We start from the raw sequence: 19,362 nt of genomic DNA on the forward strand, positions 1-19,362 counted from the left end.
ACACACACTAAAATGTTACACTGGCTGAAGCTGAGAGTTAACCTGTGTACCTCTTCGTTCTTATTGGCTGTGCCTTCTTCTGAGGCGGCTGTCAGCTCGATCTCATTGGCTCCTTCCTCCCACAGCCCCGCCTCCTCCTGCAGCCCTCCTCCTCTTCCTCCAGCTCCTCCCTCCTCCTCCTCGACCTCGGCCTCCTCCCTCTCCTCCATCGCTCCTCCGGTCACACACAGGATCTGGGGCATGGTGGGGTCGTCCATCCTCTCGCTCTCCTCCCCCTCCTCCCCCTCCCGCGCCTCCTCCAGCACCCCGATGCTCTCCACCTCCTGCACCTTCATCCTGTCCTCCCCAAACAGCGCTCTGTTGGTTTGGATCTCCTCGATGCCTCCTTCCTCCTCCGCCTCCACACTGAACCCCGCCATCCCGCCTTCATCCACCGCTGCGCGCAGCACCTTCCCCTCCTCCACCCCTGCCTCCCCCAACTTCTCCTCTGCTCCTTCTAGAGGAGGAATATCTCCCTCCTCCTCCTCCTCCTCTTCCTCCAGCTCCTCCCCCTCCTCTTCATCATAATCCTCGTACTCTTCCTCGTCGTAGAACTCTTCATCCTCCTCGTCCTCTTCGTCCATCCCTTCCTCCTCCTCCTCCAGCTCCTCCTCATCCTCCATGTCCTCCTCTTCCTCCTCCTCCTCGTCCGTGCTGTTGATGTTGATGACTCCGGAGTCTTCGTTGCTGGGGGGCGGGGCTTGGTGCGGGTGGAGGTGGCGTCCCTGCTGGCTCAGCTGGTTCTGCAGCTGGTGGATCTGGAGCGGCAGAGGGAGGGGGCTGGGCTGGCCGGGGGCGGGGGGCTGCATCAGCATCTGCTGCAGCTGCGGTCGCCCCTGCGGCAGGTCCCCCAGGACACCGGGGGGCGCCGAGAGGGAGTTCAGGGGCGGCACCAGGGAGACCACGGAGGTGCTGGAGGGGGGGAAGGAGTTGATGGGTGTAGTGGAGGTGGTGAGGAGGGGGGAGGAGGTGGCGTGGTCGTTGGGCAGGGAGACCCCGTCGATGGTGGTTGTTGTTGCCGTGGTGATGGACTCTGCTCCTGAGAGTGGGGCTGTAGCGCCCCCCAGTGCAGCAGACACCAGGTTGGGGGGGTTTCCTGCCCCGGGGTCGTCCTGCTGGGTCTCTCTGTTGAGCATCCCGGGGGGGACGATGACCACGCTGTCGTCCGAGTCGCTCGCCAACGAGATCTCCACGTCCTCCGCCTCCTCGCGGTCGTAGCGGACGAACACGGGTCTCTGCTCGGGGGGGCCCAGCCCGGGGGGGGTCCTGCTGGTGGTGTGCGTGCGGGGACAGGATCATGTCTGCGGGGGTGGGGGTCTGACCCGACAGACCAGGAACCAGGGACAGGTGGTTCTCCAGACCGCTCAGCAGGGAGGCGGGGGCCCAGGGAGTGACGGGAGGGGAAGGGGGGGCCGGGGGCGGGGCCTCCCAGGAGGGTGGGCAGAGTGAGTCCAGGTCCCTGTGAGGAGGGGAGGACCGAAGCAGAGGAGGTGGGCTTCAGGGAGAGGGGGGGGTAAGGGGAGGGCGATGGGGGGGACGCGGGGGTGAAGGAGGGAGTTACAGACGGTCAGAGCCTCGGAGCAGAAAGTCGAGACCTGAGGGGGGAGAGAGAGAGAGAGGGGAGAGAGGGGAGAGAGGGGGGAGAGAGAGAGAGAGGGGAGAGAGAGAGAGAGAGAGAGAGAGAGAGGGGGGGGGGGGGGGGGGGGGGGGGAGAGAGAGAGAGAGAGAGAGAGAGAGAGAGGGGGGGGGGGGGGGGGGAGAGAGAGAGAGAGAGAGAGAGAGAGAGAGAGAGAGAGAGAGAGAGAGAGAGACAAATACAGTCATGAGCTGCTGCACATGTGTGGTTCTCGTCTGTCGTCTCACCAGGCGATCACACTGAACGTGAGAGGGAGGACGTCATAAGAAGTCTCTGTGAGCGCTCACCTTTAGGTTCCTGTCTGTGCGTCCGCTGCTGAGGATGGAGACAGCACAGGTGAGAGGAGGAGGCCAGCAGGGGGACGGGACCAGAACCAGAGCCAGCAGCAACCTGAGCATCCACAGAGACACACAACATGTATGATGGTTCCTGCTGAACATTTCCTAAAGCACATTCAGTAAACATGAACGCAGTGAATGTGATCATCTGTCAGCAGGGAGTTTATAAACAGACTAGAAGAATTAAAGTCTCTACCTGTACAGTTCTCTTCGGCTGAGCGCGCTGCTGTACTGCCCGCTGACGCCCCCTGCAGACTCACATGAGGTACTGCAGCTGGACTGTTGCTGCTGCAGACGCACACACAGCGGCAGCACCACCTCGTGGAGACGCTGAGAGAGAGTCAACACAGACCGTCAGAGAAAAGGACACGAAGCTCTGCAACGAGTCAGACTCATCATCACTCTGATGTTTACCTTGTGCACGTCGTCCTTCAGCAGAGTGCCGCTGGTCAGGATGATGTGTCTCAGAGCTGAAGGACAAACAGCAGTGTTGACATAACAGAAGATCATCAGACAGTATGAAGCACAACCTGTAAGAGAGTGTAGTCACCTCTGAGTGCTGACAGACAGGTGTCCTGATTGGCCAGCAGGTCTCCTTTCCTCTGCAGAGACGGACCCATCGAGTCCGCCATGACCAACGGTTTAGTCCTCCTCGGACCCGGCTTCCCTCCAGGAACCACGTCAGCTGACAGACCGGCCCGCAGCTGAGGGACGGGACAGCGGGGGGACACACACGGGGGACAGGTGAGCAATACGTAATATTTAAATACATTCAGGTAACTCCAGGGATCCTGACCTCACCTTGACAGACTCCGCCCCCGGTGTGATGTCACTGAGCAGCTGGCTGAACAGCAGCTCTGAGTGACCCGGGCTCCCCTGTAGGATGTTCGCTGAGGCTCCGCCCACCTGCACCCACAGCTCCAAGGTTCTGTAGACGGACACCCGCACCGAGCTGAGGGAGGAAGAGGAGACGACGAGAGGAAATGAATTCAGAAAACTGCTCTTAAAATGCTCGTTTTTTGAATGGAGTTTGGTGTGACAGTTTCTGCTGCGACCGCTGGAGACTCGGTGTGTACGAGACCCTAACCCTCTAATAAACAGTTAGTACCCTGTGTATCTCCACCTGTCCTCTTTCACACTGTGTTATGATGAGTGTGTCCTGCAGCTACCTGTACGCTCTCTGCTGTCCCAGGCTGGCCTCAGGTAGAGACGTCCAGGCCGACAGAGTCTGAGAGAAGAGCCTCTGCAGCACCGCAGAGTACTGAACCATGCCGCTGCGCACACTGTGAGAAAACACACACTGTCACAAACACACACATCAACTCTGCGTGTACACTACAGAAACACACACACATAGAGATACTTACACTGTGATCAGAGCTGACAGGACCTCCAGTGTGTTTGTGTGAATGATGGGAAGGAGCAGCAACCTCACACCCCCCTCACCTGTTAGATTCTGACACACACACACACACACACACACAAATTAAGCACGGGTAATAATCATGTATTTATTAAAATTGTTGAGAACTTGTCTGTGTGTGTGTGTGTGTGTGTGTGTGTGTGTGTGTGTGTGTGTAGCTCACTATGCTCTTGGAGCTGACAGCGAGGGCTCGACACACCAGGTTGAGAATGGGTCTGACAGGCAGACGGACAGCTGAGGACGGATCCATCCTGCAGGACAGAGAGACGTGGTTTACAACATGTAAAAAAAACACGGACTCTCCTGTGAGGTTTGGTGTGAGTGTTGTACCTGAGTGTGTGTTTGAGAGCCATGCACACAGCTGTATATCTCTGCTGCAGCTGCAGCAGCAGCAGAGGATCTGATTGGTCGAGATGAGGGAAGGCCAGCTCCACCCCCGGACCCTCGTACTGCAGCGTTCCATCTGATTTAACGAACAGCATCATCGGGGTTAACGAACGCTCATGGCACAGATCGAGCTTTGAAAGGTGTCGTACTCGCCTGTTTCTGAGCCCTGGTAGATCTGAGCCAGCAGGCCATTGGCTGAGCTCAGCAGGCAGTGAATCTGATTGGTCCAGCCCTCAGCTCTGCCTGCACCCACCCCTCTGTCCAACAGCCCCCCCAGGCAGGGCAGACGGCCGTAACACTGACACGCCATCTGACACAGAGAGGACACACGTCAACATGAAGTGTTTCAGTGAGTGAAGACGTTCACAGATCATTCAGACATGTTGTTTGGAGACATCTGACTTCATCACTTCCTACATAAAAGGACAGAAGAACACAGATACACCACACGACGTCCAGCTCGGGTCAGGATGACAAACCTCTTGTGTCTTCTTGTTGCTGCTGTCCATTTTGGAGAGGAAATACGCCCCCAGTTTGTCCTGAAACACACGTGTGATTGTTCAGAGGAATTCAGTCAAACATACACGTTATATATAACCAAAGTTACGACTCTTTCTTTAGTAACCGTCTCTCACCCTGAGGGATCCACAGGCTCGGGGGTAGAAGGTCATACAGGCCGTCATCCCCTCCATGGCTGCCAGCTCACACTGGAAACACAGGAGGATCAATGCTGAGCACCGTTTACAGAATCAAATAAACTAAATTCCCTCCACATGTTAAAACATTTAGCTTTCCATAAGTGTGTAAATCATAGAACAGACGTCCAGCATATAGTAATAACTGATTGTTGCCCTCGTTCCTCACCTCCGTCTTCAGGCCCAGCAGAGACGTCAGGATGCCCAGGATGGAGTTGAGGCCGACCTCTCTGGCGAGCTCCGCCAGCTGAGACGAGTACTGCAGCAGGTCCTTCAGGATGTTCACGGCCAGCTGGATGGTCTGAACCGGAGCCTGAGACTAAAGGACCCACATCCACAGAGAGAGCAGAGACAGGAAGACGTTTAACAGGCTTACAGCTCCGGAGCACACAATCGTAGTGCGTGTCTGTGTGTTTGTGCGTCTCACCTGTATGACCTGCTGCAGCGAGCGCAGCCAGGACAGACAGTGCTGCTGGAACAGATCACTGGAGCTGTCTTTCACCAGCATGGAGAGCAGACACAGACCCTCAAACCTGCAGACACACACAGAGGAACATGCAGAGGTTTAACCTTCCTCAGGCTGGTCCAACTTTAACCACAGATATAATCAGAGTAACACAAACATCTGTCATCAATACCTGTGATTAGTTTCAAAATTAGATCAATAAAGAACACAGGCTTATGAAACTATTAAGGTACCAATGTTGTAAAACATCTCAATATATTGAATCCTAATCTTTGTGCCACCTCCCCAGATGCTCATAAATACACGCTCATATTTTCAACCTTGCTATAAAACAATATTCTGTATGTTTATTAATATATAATAATAAAGTCTTTAAGTAAATACTGATTTAATTCTAAACTTTAGTTACACACATTCATTACAGTTTGTTTAACATTAAATACACATAAATGATCACGGTGAAGTCAGCTCAGGTAACACACGTTCTGACTGACACACACTCTTCCTCTCACCTGGTCTTGCTCGAGCCCAGTTTGGCATTGCTGAAGCCCACGAGACCTCCCGCTGCGCTCGCGCCCTGCAGAGATGAACACACGTGCTTATTAACAGTAAAGGTAACACACCCAGGTGTATAACAGCGGCAGTCAGTCAGTCACAGTGCTGCTGTGTCTCCAGGTGTCAGCTCAGTGAACAATGCAGCCTGTAACGTTAGCTAGGCTAGGCAGCTAACTAGTCTGTAAGCTAACGTTCTCGTACCTGCGCAGTGAAGACGCCATGTTCTCTGTAGCTGGACAGCAGGGCCGGGAGATACTCCGGACGCTGCTCTTTCAGAACCGACACCAGACCCTCCGTTAGCCGCATCGCGGACGGGCCACGCAGCCAAGCCGATGTAGCCATCTTTGCCACTCCGCCGAGTATACGTCATAAGTGTCCGACGGGGTGACGTCAATTTAGTGCGCTCTTTGTTGTCGCGCATCTTCTTCACCGTAGCAGACTTCAGATTCAGATTTACTCTCTTTCCAGGTGTTAATGTAGAGTAAACCAGCGGCTAACAGGAGTCTTTCCCGCTACTGATGGCGAACGAGCGGCTCAGAGCTCTGGAGGACGTGGAAAAGGAGATAGCGACGATCCTGCAGTGTGCCGGTGAGGACCATGAACGCATCGCTACATGTTTGAGACTGTTTCTGTACAGCTGTGGCTAAACCCCGAGAGATAAGAGTCCTTTATCTGTGTTATTTAGCAGGTTTTTATTTATCTTTTCCACACTGTTATGTTTAAAACTTGAGGAAGGCCGGACTGAAGCTGGCTGAATGACATCTGCTTTTTTGGAAGGAAATTTGACTCTTCAATTGGCTTTAATCGTAGTAATAAAAAAATTAGCACAATTAAAGCCCTGTACCAGCAGAGACCTGTCCTCCAGCTGCATGATTTTGGATTATGAACACATGTTGTTGCTGTGTTCTTCAGGTAACATCGTCCTGGAGCTCTCCAAAGACAAGCACAACGCCAGCCTCCTGGACAGACAGCTGGTCCAGTTCCAGAGCTCCGTCAACCGGGTGGAGAGCGAGCTGGGCGCCCAGATCCGCTACCTCACACAGGTCAGACTCACAGGAGCGATATTTAACCCCGACAGCACTGCTACAACAACAGAGCTTTAATATCTCATGGCACTAGTGTTGTAATAGTGGTTATATGAAGTAATTGTCACTGCTGAATATGTTATATATCAGCGTGTTTCTAACTGAATGTGGCTGTGCTCTTTTTGGACTAAAGTAACTTGTTATTTTTAGTCCCTTACTTTATTTTTCCTGGTATTAACTGAAAGAGATGGTTCAGGAGTATTGTAAAGAACCTTATGTTAGAGCGATATTTTGTCCAGTAACACAATAACATGCGATTAGTCAGTAATCCTCCGTGGTCTCTGCAGGTAGCTACAGGTCAGCCTCATGAAGGCTCCACCTACTCAGCCAGGAAGGACTGTCAGATGGCGCTGAACAGAGCCGAGTACGCCAAGGTCAAACTGGGAGAACTGGGACGCACCTGCGAGCTCATGCTGGAGCAGCAGCAGCAGCAGCAGCAACAGCAGCAACAGCAACAGCAACAGCAGCAGCAGCAGCAGCAGCAGCAGCAGACATGAGCCAGATGTTTCTGCCCTCTGTCTACACATCAGCCTCCAGCCTGAACATCTGTCACACAACTTTTTATTCTTACGACAAAAACTGAAGAAACTCAAAGAAAAACTCTGTTTTCTAAACTATTTCTGTTGTATTTCTGCCTGTTTTATGGTGCTTGTTCCTTTTTGTCCTGTTCATGAGCACGGCAGTCATTTAGACCCTTTAAAGAGACGCTTCATACAACTACAGACGTATGATAGCTAATGTTTCAGCACGGTCAGTCACAACTCGTGTGAGAGACAAAGAAACTAACAGAAGAACTCACAGTGTTTCTTCTGCTTTAATCAAAGACTGTCAGAAGTTACCTGCTCACTCTTTCAGTTAGAAACTGTCAGCACCATGGAGAGCAGTGAGAAGTTAAAATAGTCCCATTCCTTTCTTTTATTATCACATTATCTGCTGGTTATTTTCAGGATGTTTTTCTATAAAACGACACAAAAATAGAAAAGTTTTCACAGACACCAAACAGAAGATCGAACCCAAAGACTTCATCGACCGTCACAAACAGTTAAAAGCAGCGGATCATCTCAGAGTGAAAACAGCCCGATGATTCTCAGAGGCTCTGACAGGAAGTTGTCCCGTCATGTGTTCGGGCTCTGTGTTGTGTTTATGATGAAACCTGCAGCTGACCATGAACCACATCGGCCTCCGTCTGACAGGTGCTCACGTTTATTTAACAAAGCGACAAAATAAAGATTCTTTTTGTTACACTTTGTGATTATTTGTGCTTCACACTGAGGGAGAGAAGAGTAAAGTCAGGTGTGGTTATAATGACAGCTCACACGCTGTCATGGAAACAGGGACAAAGCTAATGCTCTAACAGCTCACATTAGACACAGTGATACAGTCTGTGGTGACTCCACTCTACAGAAGGGTTACAGATGAGTCAGTATCAGTTACATCACTGTTGGTTCATGTTGTGGTGTTTAAGTAAAAACAAATGAAATGTTTGAGCGACGACAACGTCTGTTCTTAAATTTAACCGGGTTTAAAAAGAGTTTCTGATCAAAGATGATTACACAGAGTAAAAAATTAATCAATTCTTATCTTTATTTATCAGAATTTTTAGAACTAAAATCTCTGCAGATTTTTTACGTCTTTATTTAGAGAGAGAGGACGGCGATGGAAACGGGGGAGGGATGCAGCAAAGGGCCGAGGCTGGGAACCCGGGGCGACCACGTCATGTTTATGTCAACATGGTGGTTAACTACGTGATGGGACCTGAGGCTGTCTTACACAGGTACCTTAGAAATGGTGCAAAGGTATCTCGTGGAAATTCTCCAGCTGTGTGGAGTTCAGTCTCACCTGTCGAGTGATTGACACCTCAAACGTGTGAATGAGGTCGTAAAGAAAACGAACAATCTGCACATTTAAAATATAAACAGGGTGAATAAACTCAATCATAGACTGTATGTAACAAGGGGACCTAGCTATAAACCGGCATTTATTTTAATGGCCAGCAGGGGGCGACTCCACTGATTCTATAGAAGTCTATGAGAACATGCTCCTCCTCCTCTCCGGATGTATTCCCTCAGTAAACATGTTCCTAATGAGTTTATGGTCTCAGTCTCTAGTTTCACGTCTTCTTCAACACAGCATGATGTTCATTTAGTCACTGATGCTCCCATTTAGAGTCACACAGACCAGGAAGAGGGGAGGAGTTAGGGCGGGGCTACCTGTGATTGACAGCTCACTGTCACAGCAACTTGAAACATGTCTTGTTCACTGACTAAATATTGTGTTTTTATTTAGCTAGCCTAATTAGCATCTCAAAAATATACATTTAGCGTGAGCTACAGCTAGCCATGCTCGCACTAGTGTTAGCTGATAATTTAGCATTTGCTGACCCGCCCCGCTCTCCAGCTCCACCCTCTCGTCCAAATATGGTCACAACATGATAACAACATGGCGGCTCCTTCTTATTTACAGTCTATGGTGAAAACAAACAGTTTAATATGTTTAAAGTAAGTGTGAGACAAACATGAACAATCAGTGCGTTTGATGGGAATGTTTTCAGAGTCACACTCATCTGTCAATCATTCTAAAATAACTATAAAAATAGAACAGATCTTTATACTTATATTTCTCTCTGATATAAAATAATGTGTTTCTTTATAAAGAGGCCGTGTTAATCACAGCTTCCTCTATTACCTGAAGACATCAGCTCACCTGTGCTCAGGTAGAGAGATATCACCTCTAATCCTCTGTGCAGCGGCCTCACAGCAGCAGTTAGAACATAACACTGCAGCTACATGTACACGGGAGCTTCCTGATGCACTGACACCGTCTCACAGAGTAAACAGTAGGATTAAAGCATGTGGTGAGACCCAGGAGGCGTCCTGCTCCTCTTCTTCTTCTGTGGTTCTGGGGTTGAGTTTCCTGTTAGCTTCCACCCAGCTAAAAGAAGGGTTCGTCCTCGTCCTTCATCCCTGTTAACCTCAGACGAGCAAAGTCTTCAAACACAAAGTCTTCAGCCTGAGGAGAAGAGCTGCAGACAGACAAAGATGATGACAGACGTCACTACAGACATGAGGACAGGTGTGTTTCAGCTGAGAGGCTCCGAGCTGTTTCACCGTCTTTATTAAATATTAAAGATCACAGGAAGTTTATCATGTTTCTCTATCACAACATTTTCTGTTTTTCAGCATCCATCTGTACGCAGACGATATGTCTCTCTACTTTTGTGATTAACAAAGGGCACGTTTCTTTGGATATGTTTTAGGAGAAATTAGAGGAACCTTTATGGACTCATGTTCAGAGCACCAGTGATCCAAACCCAACATGGTGGCTGGTATTCTCTATAATCCATAGAAGCAATAATGTTTGAAATTGGCGCCATAGCTGTGGAGAAAGACGGACAAACAGCTCGTGGTTTTGCCCTATCTATATTCCTACAACACCCAGCATGCATTGCGCCCCTCCCTCTGAAAGGAACGGTCCAGCGAGAGACGCTGGAGTGAAATACGACCGTCTCTCTGCAGGCGACGGCTCAGAGCGGGACACAGTCTGAAACACGACGAGAACATACCAGTGGATCGTCTAAAACATCTTCAGGTCTGCAGTCGACATTTCAAACCCGACGATTCTGAACGAGACATGACATCGGAGGCGGCGTCCGAGACTGAGGAAGTGTAGTTTAGCGAGCTTCCTGGCCTGTTGGAGAAGCGGACAGCGCCCTCCAAAGGCACAGAGCATACCATGATGGCATGAGAGGACTGAGCTTGAAAGTGGGTGAACTGGCCCTTTAAAGGGGAAAGTTGTCTGTGTTTTACGTGGAGGTCATATCAGTGCTGAAGCTAAAGTTCTCCAGCTCGTGGACATGTCCCAGGATGCATTGCAGCCTTACAGCCTCCTCCTGCTCTGTTCTCTGACTGGAATAAACACGTCTGAATATCCAGTCAGACAAACTCGTCCATGACCTCCTCTGCTCTCACAGTTTGATACCACTTTCTCTGAATGTAGTTTGATACACGAGAGAAGGTGGAGACAAGAAGTCGAGGTAGTTCTTCTGGGACCAACTACGTCACATGACGGAGGCTGGTGGTGGAAGAACAGCAGATTCTGCAGCTGCAGCCCACAAACACAGAGAGGTTTTTTTCAGTGCATGTAGGAGCCTAATCTTTCTTGTTTGTTTGTCTGTGTTTATCCTGCAGGATTATTCTGGACGTGTTGCAGAGAACACGGCTGTCAACAGAGCAGGAGTAGAGCGACACATGGAGGCATGCAGCCCGACACGCTCATCTCTTTGTTCAGCCAGCGCTGCAAACAAACTGAGGTTGGAGGGTTTAAAAATCCGACACACTGAGGAGCTAACAAAAAGACGAGGCTGAGGATGATCCTTTAATCACACTGTCAAACACATGTAGCTGTACTGTCTTAAGACAAGCTAACGGGACGCTCTCAATGCACACCTCATCTTTACTCTCTGATTATCCGATCACAGACTCATTACTGTAACTGGCTTGACCTGAGTGACTCCATAGAAGCCATTAATCTAACACTTTGTTTGACTCAGCAGAACATGTGTCACAGCTGATCCAAGCACAGCCTCGTCCTGCTCCGCTTACAGCCTCTCGCTCGGTCACATGTGACTGCGTGAGACAAAACATGTGACTTATTCTAATCCACAACCTTTGTGCCGCGATATGAAGCACACCGGGGCACTCTGGATGTTGTTCTGATGAATATGGTGAAGAAATGGTTAACAGTAAGCACATCCTTCCTCTCACACACACACACACACACACACACACACACACACACACACACACACACACACACACACACACTCACCTCTTGTCAAACTCCATGAGGTTCATGTCCACGAGAGCAGCAGCTTCAGGAGCAACTAGGGACAAGAAGAGACAGCAATTAAAGTAATTACATTACACTGTAATCCTCGCAGCTCACACACCTCCGTGTGTGTGTGTGTGTGTGTGTGTGTGTGTCCTACCTGGCTGTGGTTGGGAGCCTGGCTGGTCTGCAGGTTTAGGATGCATCAGGACAAATGGGAGTTCCACAGCTACGTCTCTGAACACACAAAGACCACATTTACAGTCAGCTCTCTGAACGCCTTAATTACCTCCCATCATATCAAACACACACGTATCCATGGTGACAGCTGTTCTCTTTATTAACACTAAAATCAAGTCAAAGGGAAGTCTTGTGTCCGACCGACAGACAGTTGTAAGGATTCAGGATGCAGCAGACGCCTAGCAGCCCCCAGCTGTCACTCAAAGAGGCCACGCCCCTAATGCTGCATCACTTTAAGCCTTAATATAATGTGAACAGGTGAGCTGTATAAAGATTCTCCCCGTACAGTTGTCATGAAGAGAGAAATGAGCTATAGAGACCCAAACTGTTTTTTGTACCAGGCTGTAAACATGTTTATTTCTGCTGTAAAGTTTAACATGGGGCTCTATGGGGACTGACTCACTGCTGGAGACAGCCTCAAGTGGACACCAGAGGAACTGCAGCTTTGCTTCACCTACCCTCCTCTGGACACCACCAGCTTGACTTTGACTCTGTAGGACACCAGGATGCCCATCAGCTCCTTGTTGGCTCCTTCTTTTACTCTGGAACACACAGGACGCATAACCACAGGTGTGAACGTTCACGAGTCTGCGAAAAACAAGTGACTGCAACACCTGTGTGTGTGTGTGTGTGTGTGTGTGTGTGTGTGCGTACATGGTGCTGGAGGCCAGGTTGGTGTCTTCATGCTTTAACTTTCCATCCAGAGCGAGGCCTCTCTTCTCCCTGTTGGTGCCCAGCATGGGGGTCAGAGTGTAGACCTGACAGGAGGTGGAGCTGGGGGACACCTGGTGCCTGAGGTCAGTGTGAGGGGTTAAAGGTCAGGGAGAGAGACGCACAATAAGAAGAGCGATCATATTTGAACCTCACAAATAATAATGTAATAAATATTATCATTACACATCTTTATGGTGCCTTACTCTGCTATAATACTCACTCTGCTTCAACACAGGCCACTGCACACTTATACTGAGCCGTGGAGAACAGACAGATATCTGCAAACTGACGGACTGAGAGAGGGAGAGAGAGAGAGAGAGGGAGAGAGAGAGGGAGAGGCACAGAGAGAGAGAGAGAGAGAGAGGCACAGAGAGAGAGTAAGACAGAGAGAGAGAAGCTGTTAGTTCTCAGGCAAATAAAGTTAAAAGATTCAAAGTGAAAAACTCAAACACTTCCACAGTGTAGAACACTTCGTAGCCGTAGTTACCTGAGCATTTCACCTTCTTGACACTTTTGCTGGAGTTGTTGGTGACCTGGACGTTGACACTGATCGGCTCTCCGTGGTAATACAGCTGCAGACAGACTCAGGTGAGTGTGTTTCACTCATCAAACAGCACACTGTTACCTCTTTCCCACTGAAATGAATGCTTGACGCAGGTTTTTAGGTCTTTATTGTCTCTATTACTCGTTCAGTCTGTTTATCAAACTCGATGTTCGAGCGCTGCTCGGACGGAGACGGGCGGAGTTTGTAGCTGAGATGACGAGGAGTCGCAGAAGTTACTGACGGAGCATAGATCGCACCAGAAAGGGGGCGGAGATTAGCGTGTTGACGCGGGTTTTGTGTTCCCATCAATGCCGATCGGAGCCGAGGTGATAATTACCCAGATCTACTGCAGAGTCATGTGACCCGGGTCTGAATGCTGATTGTAACCTTTCACACTAAGCAAAAGCGCCGAGTGTTAGTGGGTTTTTTGACCAGTGGGAAAGCAGCTTAAGGTGTGTATGTGTGTGTGTGTGTGTGTGTGTGTTACCTCTTTATCCAGCGAGGCCTCCAGGTGCAGGGATCTGTCAGACATCAGGAAGCTGCGGCTGGTCTCCATCATCGGCTGAGGACCTGGTTTCTCCGGAGCAAACTGGACCTTCCTGATCACCAGGTGCACAGAGTTCCTACACACACAGGGGTCATATTACAGGTACAGGTGATCATCAGTTTATCAAGTGATTTCAGAAGGACAGTTAGCTTTGCTCTGTCTCAGGTGTGTGAATGTTCAGGTCTCGTGTGTGAATGTTGTGGTCTCAGGTGTGTGAATGTTGTGGTCTCAGGTGTGTGAATGTTGTGGTCTCAGGTGTGTGAATGTTCAGGTCTCAGGTGCGTGAATTTCATGGTCTCAGGTGTGTGAATGTTGTGGTCTCAGGTGTGTGAATGTTCTCGTCTCAGGTGTGTGAATGTTCTGGTCTCAGACGTGTGAATGTTCTGGTCTCAGGTGTGTTAATGTTCTGGTTCATGTGTGTGAATGTTCTGGTCTGAGGTGTGTGAATGTTCAGGTCTCAGGTGCGTGAATGCCGTGGTCTTAGGTGTGTGAATGTTGTGGTCTCATGTGTGTGAATGTTGTGGTCTCAGGTGTGTTAATGTTGTGGTCTCAGGTATGTGAATGTTGTGGTCTCAGGTGTGTTAATGTTGTGGTCTCAGGTATGTGAATGTTCTGGTCTCAGGTGTGTTAATGTTGTGGTCTCAGGTATGTGAATGTTGTGGTCTCAGGTGTGTGAATGTTCTGGTCTCAGGTGTGTTAATGTTGTGGTCTCAGGTATGTGAATGTTGTGGTCTCAGGTGTGTGAATGTTCTGGTCTCAGGTGTGTGAATGTTGTGGTCTCAGGTGTGTGAATGTTCTGGTCTCAGGTGTGTTAATGTTGTGGTCTCAGGTATGTGAATGTTGTGGTCTCAGGTGTGTGAATGTTCTGGTCTCAGGTGTGTTAATGTTGTGGTCTCAGGTATGTGAATGTTGTGGTCTCAGGTGTATGAATGTTCCGGTCTCATGTGTGTGAATGTTCTGGTCTTATGTGTGTGAATGTCCTGGTCTCAGACGTGTGAATGTTGTGGTCTCGGGTGTGTGAATGTTCTGGTCTCAGGTGTGTGAATGTTGTGGTCTCGGGTGTGTGAATGTTCTGGTCTAAGATGTGTGAATGTTCTGGTCTCAGGTGTGTTAATGTTGTGGTCTCAGGTATGTGAATGTTGTGGTCTCAGGTGTGTGAATGTTGTGGTCTCATGTGTGTGAATGTTGTGGTCTCAGGTGTGTTAATGTTCTGGTCTCATGTGTGTGAATGATGTGGTCTCATGTGTGTGAATGTTCTGGTCTCAGGTGTGTGAATGTTCTGGTCTCAGGTGTGTGAATGTGTTGAACCTTTGGTGGATCTTCTCCTCCACAGTCTTGGCACAGAACGCTCGCAGCTCGTAGTCCACACCGCACGCTTTCCCAGAATCCTCTGGGCCTGGCTGCAGGGTGACTGAGCAGGGCAGGTTCTGAGGGATCTAGTGTAGAAGGATGATGGAGGTGATGTTCAGTATGATGGTGAACACTGTAACAGACACTGTAGAGACTAAAACATTAAATTGGGAATAAAACGAGTTAACAACATCGTGTGTTCTGTTTCTGACCTTGAAGCTGAAGGGTTGTGCGTGCTCGCCCAGCTTCTTCAGCAGCCTCTCCTGCAGACGGCTCCGAGTCTTCGGCTCCTCCTGCAGAGGAGGGAAGACCTGCACGGTGTGGACGTACAGATCCTTCCTGAAGGTGAGTCCCAGGACGTCCAGGTCCTCCCGGCCGTAACGGAACACACATGTCAGAGTCACAAACACTGAGGACGGAGAGAGACGTGGATTACAGGATGCTCAGTCGGGTCATTTGTCTGCTTACTTTGTGTCCGTCTTAAAGTTTTCTTACCTTTTCGATCTTTCAGATACTCGGGGTCTACCAGGAGCACTCCGTCTACAAAACACACATTTGGGGGATCAGTGAAGAGTTTCTGCTGTGTAAATAACACCTGACACACAATTCAAAACCTGCATTCCTCAACCTAACACATCGTGAATTTTCACACACATTTTCTGCCTCCATACTGATGTATTAAATATTATCAAAGATGGTTTGGTGAGTTCGACTCTGCAGGTTTGTGTTGAGACTCACCTACTGGATCCACATGCTCTAAGTGATCCACAAAGTCTCTCTTCCCCAGATAAACAGTGAGCTGTGTACAGAGAAAGACTGCAGTGAACAAGAATCAACAGTATGAAGAAACAATAACAACCCTCCTTACACACACACACACACACACACACTCACACACACACAGTTCCCACCTTGCAGTTGGGGCTGGACTTCTTAAAGACTCTGTAGGAAGAAGGGAAAGAGCACGTCTTGTTAAAACGAGTTGTGAATCCATGCGTGTAGCCGTCGGTAAGCTGGGCGTCCGCTACACCTTCCAGATGTAGCAGCACTGACCAACACACGCGTGCAATCACTGGATAACCTCCTCACACGTCAGCTCTGTTGGTTTGCTCTGTCAGGTTTCACAGCAGCTCAGTCTGAGCAGTCTTTAAAGACGTGCATGAGCTGGCTCGTCATATGTTACAAACACGCTGCATGTTTGAGACAAGCAAGCAAGTCGGTCACATGACCACCACAGGGACCAACATTTGTCCATGTAGGGTCGTCTGTGTTTCAGAGTAAACCAGGGAGACTCCAGGGTCACAGTGTCTTTAATAAAGCGCAACAGACTCACATCACATACACACACTGTAACGAATCACTTCCTGTCTCTCTCACACAGAGAGCAGCAGTGATGGCTGATAGCACATGAACTGAAGGACAGGAAGGTCATCATTGACGAGAAGTGCTCTGGGTTTATTAAAGATGGTGCTGGAGCTGTTTTCTCACGTCTCTGAGTGTGTACGAGATCCGAGACCTGCAGGCTTCACTTCATATAAAACAACACAAACACTGTGCGCACATCTGCACATCTATTACACCTGTCTGTGTTGGAAGTTTGAGCTTGGTCCAGACACACCTTTAGACGGGTTGGTTGCTCATCACCACAAACCTCTAGCTCCATATCATGGAGAACACATGCTAATAATCCCGGCTAAAATGAGACTAGAAGTCAGGAGGGAGGGAGCAGGCAGCAGAGTGAGCGCTTAAGCTAAACAGGAAGTGGAAGAAGAGTATTCCAGGAAATGAGACCACTGTGCCTCTTATGGCTGTTCCAGGAATTACTCTGAGACCAACTACTGAAGTTAATGAGCCGGCCTTTGGAGTCCAGAGCAGCACAGAGATGGTCCGATCCAAAGACCATCCAGGCCTTGTGTTTCAGGAACATGAGCGCGTCTCTGTGCAGGAATGTGCTAACTCTGACTTTCTGAGGAGATGAAACAGGGACACATCCTGGTTATCTACAGAAATGTCCTTTACTTCCTGTTAACCCCGTCTCCTCCTGTCACAAAAACATGTAATGATAACAAACATGTGAGTGAGAGTCAGCAGAGTGTGAAGCTGCTGAGGTCAGCACTGAGGACAGGAAACACCCTGCTGAACTAGATGTTTAACACTTTACATGCTGCTCCACACACACACACACACACACACACACACACACACACACACACACACACAGCTTATTAAGCTCTATCACAAAGAGTCGGGAAGCTGCTGACTGAATCAAGAGACGACTAAGCTTCAGACGGTCTCTCCCACAGGTCGGAGGACATAAAGTGAAACCTCTCTCCATAATGATTACATTTCGATCAAGATGGACGCAGTAAAAAACCTCTATACTGTATGTGCACGCAGCAGATACACGACATGTGTTAAACAAGTTCAAAGAACGTTCTAGAGCCTTTCAGAAATGCTTCATTAGCTCAGCAGCTAACGTCAACTGGTACACTTCCTGGATGCCATGGCGTCATCGCTTCACTTTATTTGTGACGCTCAATGTTTTCAATTTCTTTATACCACAGGACAAATACTCTGTCGTTATACACAAGTAAACTCATGGATCACATTAGCTGATTAGGTCATTTAGCAAGCTAGCCCACAAACATACAGACTCTGATAGTATTTTTGTAGCGCTAACGTTAGCAAGTAAGCAAGCTAAGGTTAGCCAGCTCGCTATAACTTAGAATCACTGCACCATCATATGTGGTAGCTACTTAATGCTAGCTGATGAAGGACATTACTTAATACATTAGCTGGCTAGTAAGTAAAAAAAGCTAACGTATGCTAACAAAACCATGAATAAAACAGCTGCTGATGTCGACCCTAGTTCTCCCCCAGCGTCCCAGATCAAACTTGTTGTGCTTCATGTTGGACTCTGTGTTGTGCTGGTTGTTTCTTGTGGCTAGCAGGCTCCATTTCTAAGCTAATGTTAGCACAATCCACTGGAGGGGGAATTACATGTATCAAAATGATATGTAAGTATGTTAGACAGGACTCGGTATGAGAAGTTTATGGGAACTTTATTTACCTCAGGACATCCTGAATGTAAATAAGGTTTGAAAACAGCGATTAAAACACCTCACGCTGTACGGAGACCCTACTGTTGTAAAATCATCCATTACAGCGAACGTGATATTAATGTCAGTGATTACTGACTGCTGACTTCATTAAAAAACTAACTTTAAAATACTCCACTATCATATCTTTCTGTCTCTTCTGTCACCTCATTCATATATTAGATACTTTTCAGTGTTAACTATTTTAACTAAACTAAAACTAAGAAATAAACGACACTCCCGTGCTGCACACAGAACCTGCAGGTAACAGCGGGGTGTTGAGTTCAGGTGCACCTTGTAAAACTGATTAAAATCTCCCGTATTCGGGAAAATGGGATGTTTTCCTCCCTGTTGATGATGTAGATTATCGGTGATGTGTAAACAGCGGCAGGTTTTGTCAGACAGTTATTCAGTTCGACTCATTTCTAACGGCTTAAACCTCTGACTCTGAATAATCATCCAGTAAAGAATTAATCGATTATTATCGAGGATAAAACTGTTTTTCACATTCTTCTTGCAACACGTCTGGTTTGCTCTCAGCAGGAAGTTACGCCACACTGCCCTCCTAATGTAAACACTACATTTACTCTGCTGACGAGTCAGACTGAACAGAAAGCACTTTCATTATTCGACATTAATATTAATTGGAGTGTATTTAAAGACATCAGAGCGACAGAATCATGTGAACCGACTTTAAGAGTTAACCGAACATCTTCCATCCTCTTTGACAGTCACACGAGCAGCTGGGAAACTCTTACCTGGTCCCTGTTCTGTCCCCCATCTCCTCGGTATCTGTGGAAGGTGACTTTAAAATAACTGGTGGTCTTTAGTCCGGGCTGGTCCGGCTCTCCTCCTGCTGCTGCTGCTGCTGCTGCTGGGGGCTGTTTGGGATCATCCGCCTGTTTCCGCTGTTCAGGGACAAAAACTCCGCCTGGTCAGCGACACATCTGTCCTCAATGATGGCTAGCTTCCTCATATTTCCTTTGAAATGTGTCTAATGTCTTTAACAAACCGCTTAAACATGTTTACATCCATAATAATGCAGATTGTATTGAAATAAAATGACAGCCTGACATTCTAATCACCTTTTTGAACCTGTGATGCGTTTATGTCCTCAGTGCAACGAAATCATACACTTTGAAACACTCTTTGTATAACAGCTGTTTCACTCTTTCTGACACATCTGTGAACATGTTTATCTGTTTTATTATATATTTTGGTCTTATACATTAGTGTGTAATTTATGTATTGTTTATAATTTTCTCTTGATTTCTCTGTTGTCTTACTCTATTGTAAAATTGGAACAGTTGTAACGTGACACAGAGTTTCTGCTCCATCTTCAGATGACACTTTTTGCTTTTATACGTATCTCAGTCTTTGTGAAGAACTTTGTACCTTTGATTTAATAAAAACCTCCA

General features: G+C 48.3%; 3 protein-coding genes across 3 annotated transcripts in view; 1 reads left to right on the forward strand and 2 right to left on the reverse strand.

Moving 5' to 3' along the window:
* pelp1 (proline, glutamate and leucine rich protein 1) overlaps window positions 1–5,881 on the reverse strand; it is a 7,987-nt gene extending 2,106 nt beyond the window's left edge. The window contains 20 exon segments of the mRNA XM_069672664.1: window positions 51–1,298; window positions 1,300–1,420; window positions 1,422–1,552; window positions 1,554–1,634; window positions 1,963–2,065; window positions 2,210–2,343; window positions 2,428–2,483; window positions 2,564–2,717; window positions 2,815–2,965; window positions 3,183–3,296; window positions 3,381–3,469; window positions 3,600–3,687; window positions 3,767–3,899; window positions 3,977–4,133; window positions 4,303–4,362; window positions 4,459–4,530; window positions 4,688–4,837; window positions 4,946–5,051; window positions 5,497–5,561; window positions 5,741–5,881. Of these exon segments, the coding sequence (XP_069528765.1) occupies window positions 51–1,298; window positions 1,300–1,420; window positions 1,422–1,552; window positions 1,554–1,634; window positions 1,963–2,065; window positions 2,210–2,343; window positions 2,428–2,483; window positions 2,564–2,717; window positions 2,815–2,965; window positions 3,183–3,296; window positions 3,381–3,469; window positions 3,600–3,687; window positions 3,767–3,899; window positions 3,977–4,133; window positions 4,303–4,362; window positions 4,459–4,530; window positions 4,688–4,837; window positions 4,946–5,051; window positions 5,497–5,561; window positions 5,741–5,881 (3,354 nt within the window).
* Window positions 5,882–5,934: 53 nt separating this feature from the next.
* med11 (mediator complex subunit 11) lies at window positions 5,935–7,847 on the forward strand. The gene is made up of 3 exons (XM_069672086.1): window positions 5,935–6,127; window positions 6,452–6,582; window positions 6,912–7,847. Exons 1-3 carry the CDS (start codon window positions 6,058–6,060, stop codon window positions 7,119–7,121), a joined length of 411 nt encoding a protein of 136 aa, XP_069528187.1. The 5' UTR covers window positions 5,935–6,057; the 3' UTR covers window positions 7,122–7,847.
* Window positions 7,758–18,792, reverse strand: LOC138600628 (arrestin red cell-like). The gene is made up of 14 exons (XM_069672085.1): window positions 18,703–18,792; window positions 15,758–15,788; window positions 15,585–15,645; window positions 15,342–15,386; window positions 15,059–15,255; window positions 14,805–14,932; window positions 13,437–13,572; window positions 12,893–12,977; window positions 12,626–12,698; window positions 12,346–12,483; window positions 12,150–12,233; window positions 11,612–11,688; window positions 11,452–11,506; window positions 7,758–9,646 (listed from the first exon to the last, which is right to left on the reverse strand). Exons 1-14 carry the CDS (start codon window positions 18,723–18,725, stop codon window positions 9,556–9,558), a joined length of 1,224 nt encoding a protein of 407 aa, XP_069528186.1. The 5' UTR covers window positions 18,726–18,792; the 3' UTR covers window positions 7,758–9,555.
* Between the last annotated feature and the right edge of the window lie 570 nt (window positions 18,793–19,362).

Source organism: Semicossyphus pulcher, unplaced genomic scaffold, assembly GCF_022749685.1.
Source record: "Semicossyphus pulcher isolate SPU_LCO1_2020_fin unplaced genomic scaffold, fSemPul1.0.p SCAF_21, whole genome shotgun sequence".
In the NCBI taxonomy this organism is placed as follows: domain Eukaryota; kingdom Metazoa; phylum Chordata; class Actinopteri; order Labriformes; family Labridae; genus Semicossyphus; species Semicossyphus pulcher.

Excerpts from the sequence above, each read along its gene's own strand:
- med11 (XM_069672086.1), top strand. The coding sequence starts at position 6,058 with ATGGCGAACGAGCGGCTCAGAGCTCTGGAGGACGTGGAAAAGGAGATA. Across the intron at positions 6,128-6,451 it reads GACGATCCTGCAGTGTGCCG|GTAACATCGTCCTGGAGCTC; the intron begins GTGAGGACCATG and ends TGTGTTCTTCAG. Across the intron at positions 6,583-6,911 it reads AGATCCGCTACCTCACACAG|GTAGCTACAGGTCAGCCTCA; the intron begins GTCAGACTCACA and ends TGGTCTCTGCAG.
- LOC138600628 (XM_069672085.1), bottom strand. The coding sequence starts at position 18,725 with ATGGGGGACAGAACAGGGACCAG. Across the intron at positions 13,573-14,804 it reads GAGGAGAAGATCCACCAAAG|GAACTCTGTGCACCTGGTGA; the intron begins GTTCAACACATT and ends CTGTGTGTGTAG. Across the intron at positions 11,507-11,611 it reads AGGCTCCCAACCACAGCCAG|TTGCTCCTGAAGCTGCTGCT; the intron begins GTAGGACACACA and ends TCTTGTCCCTAG.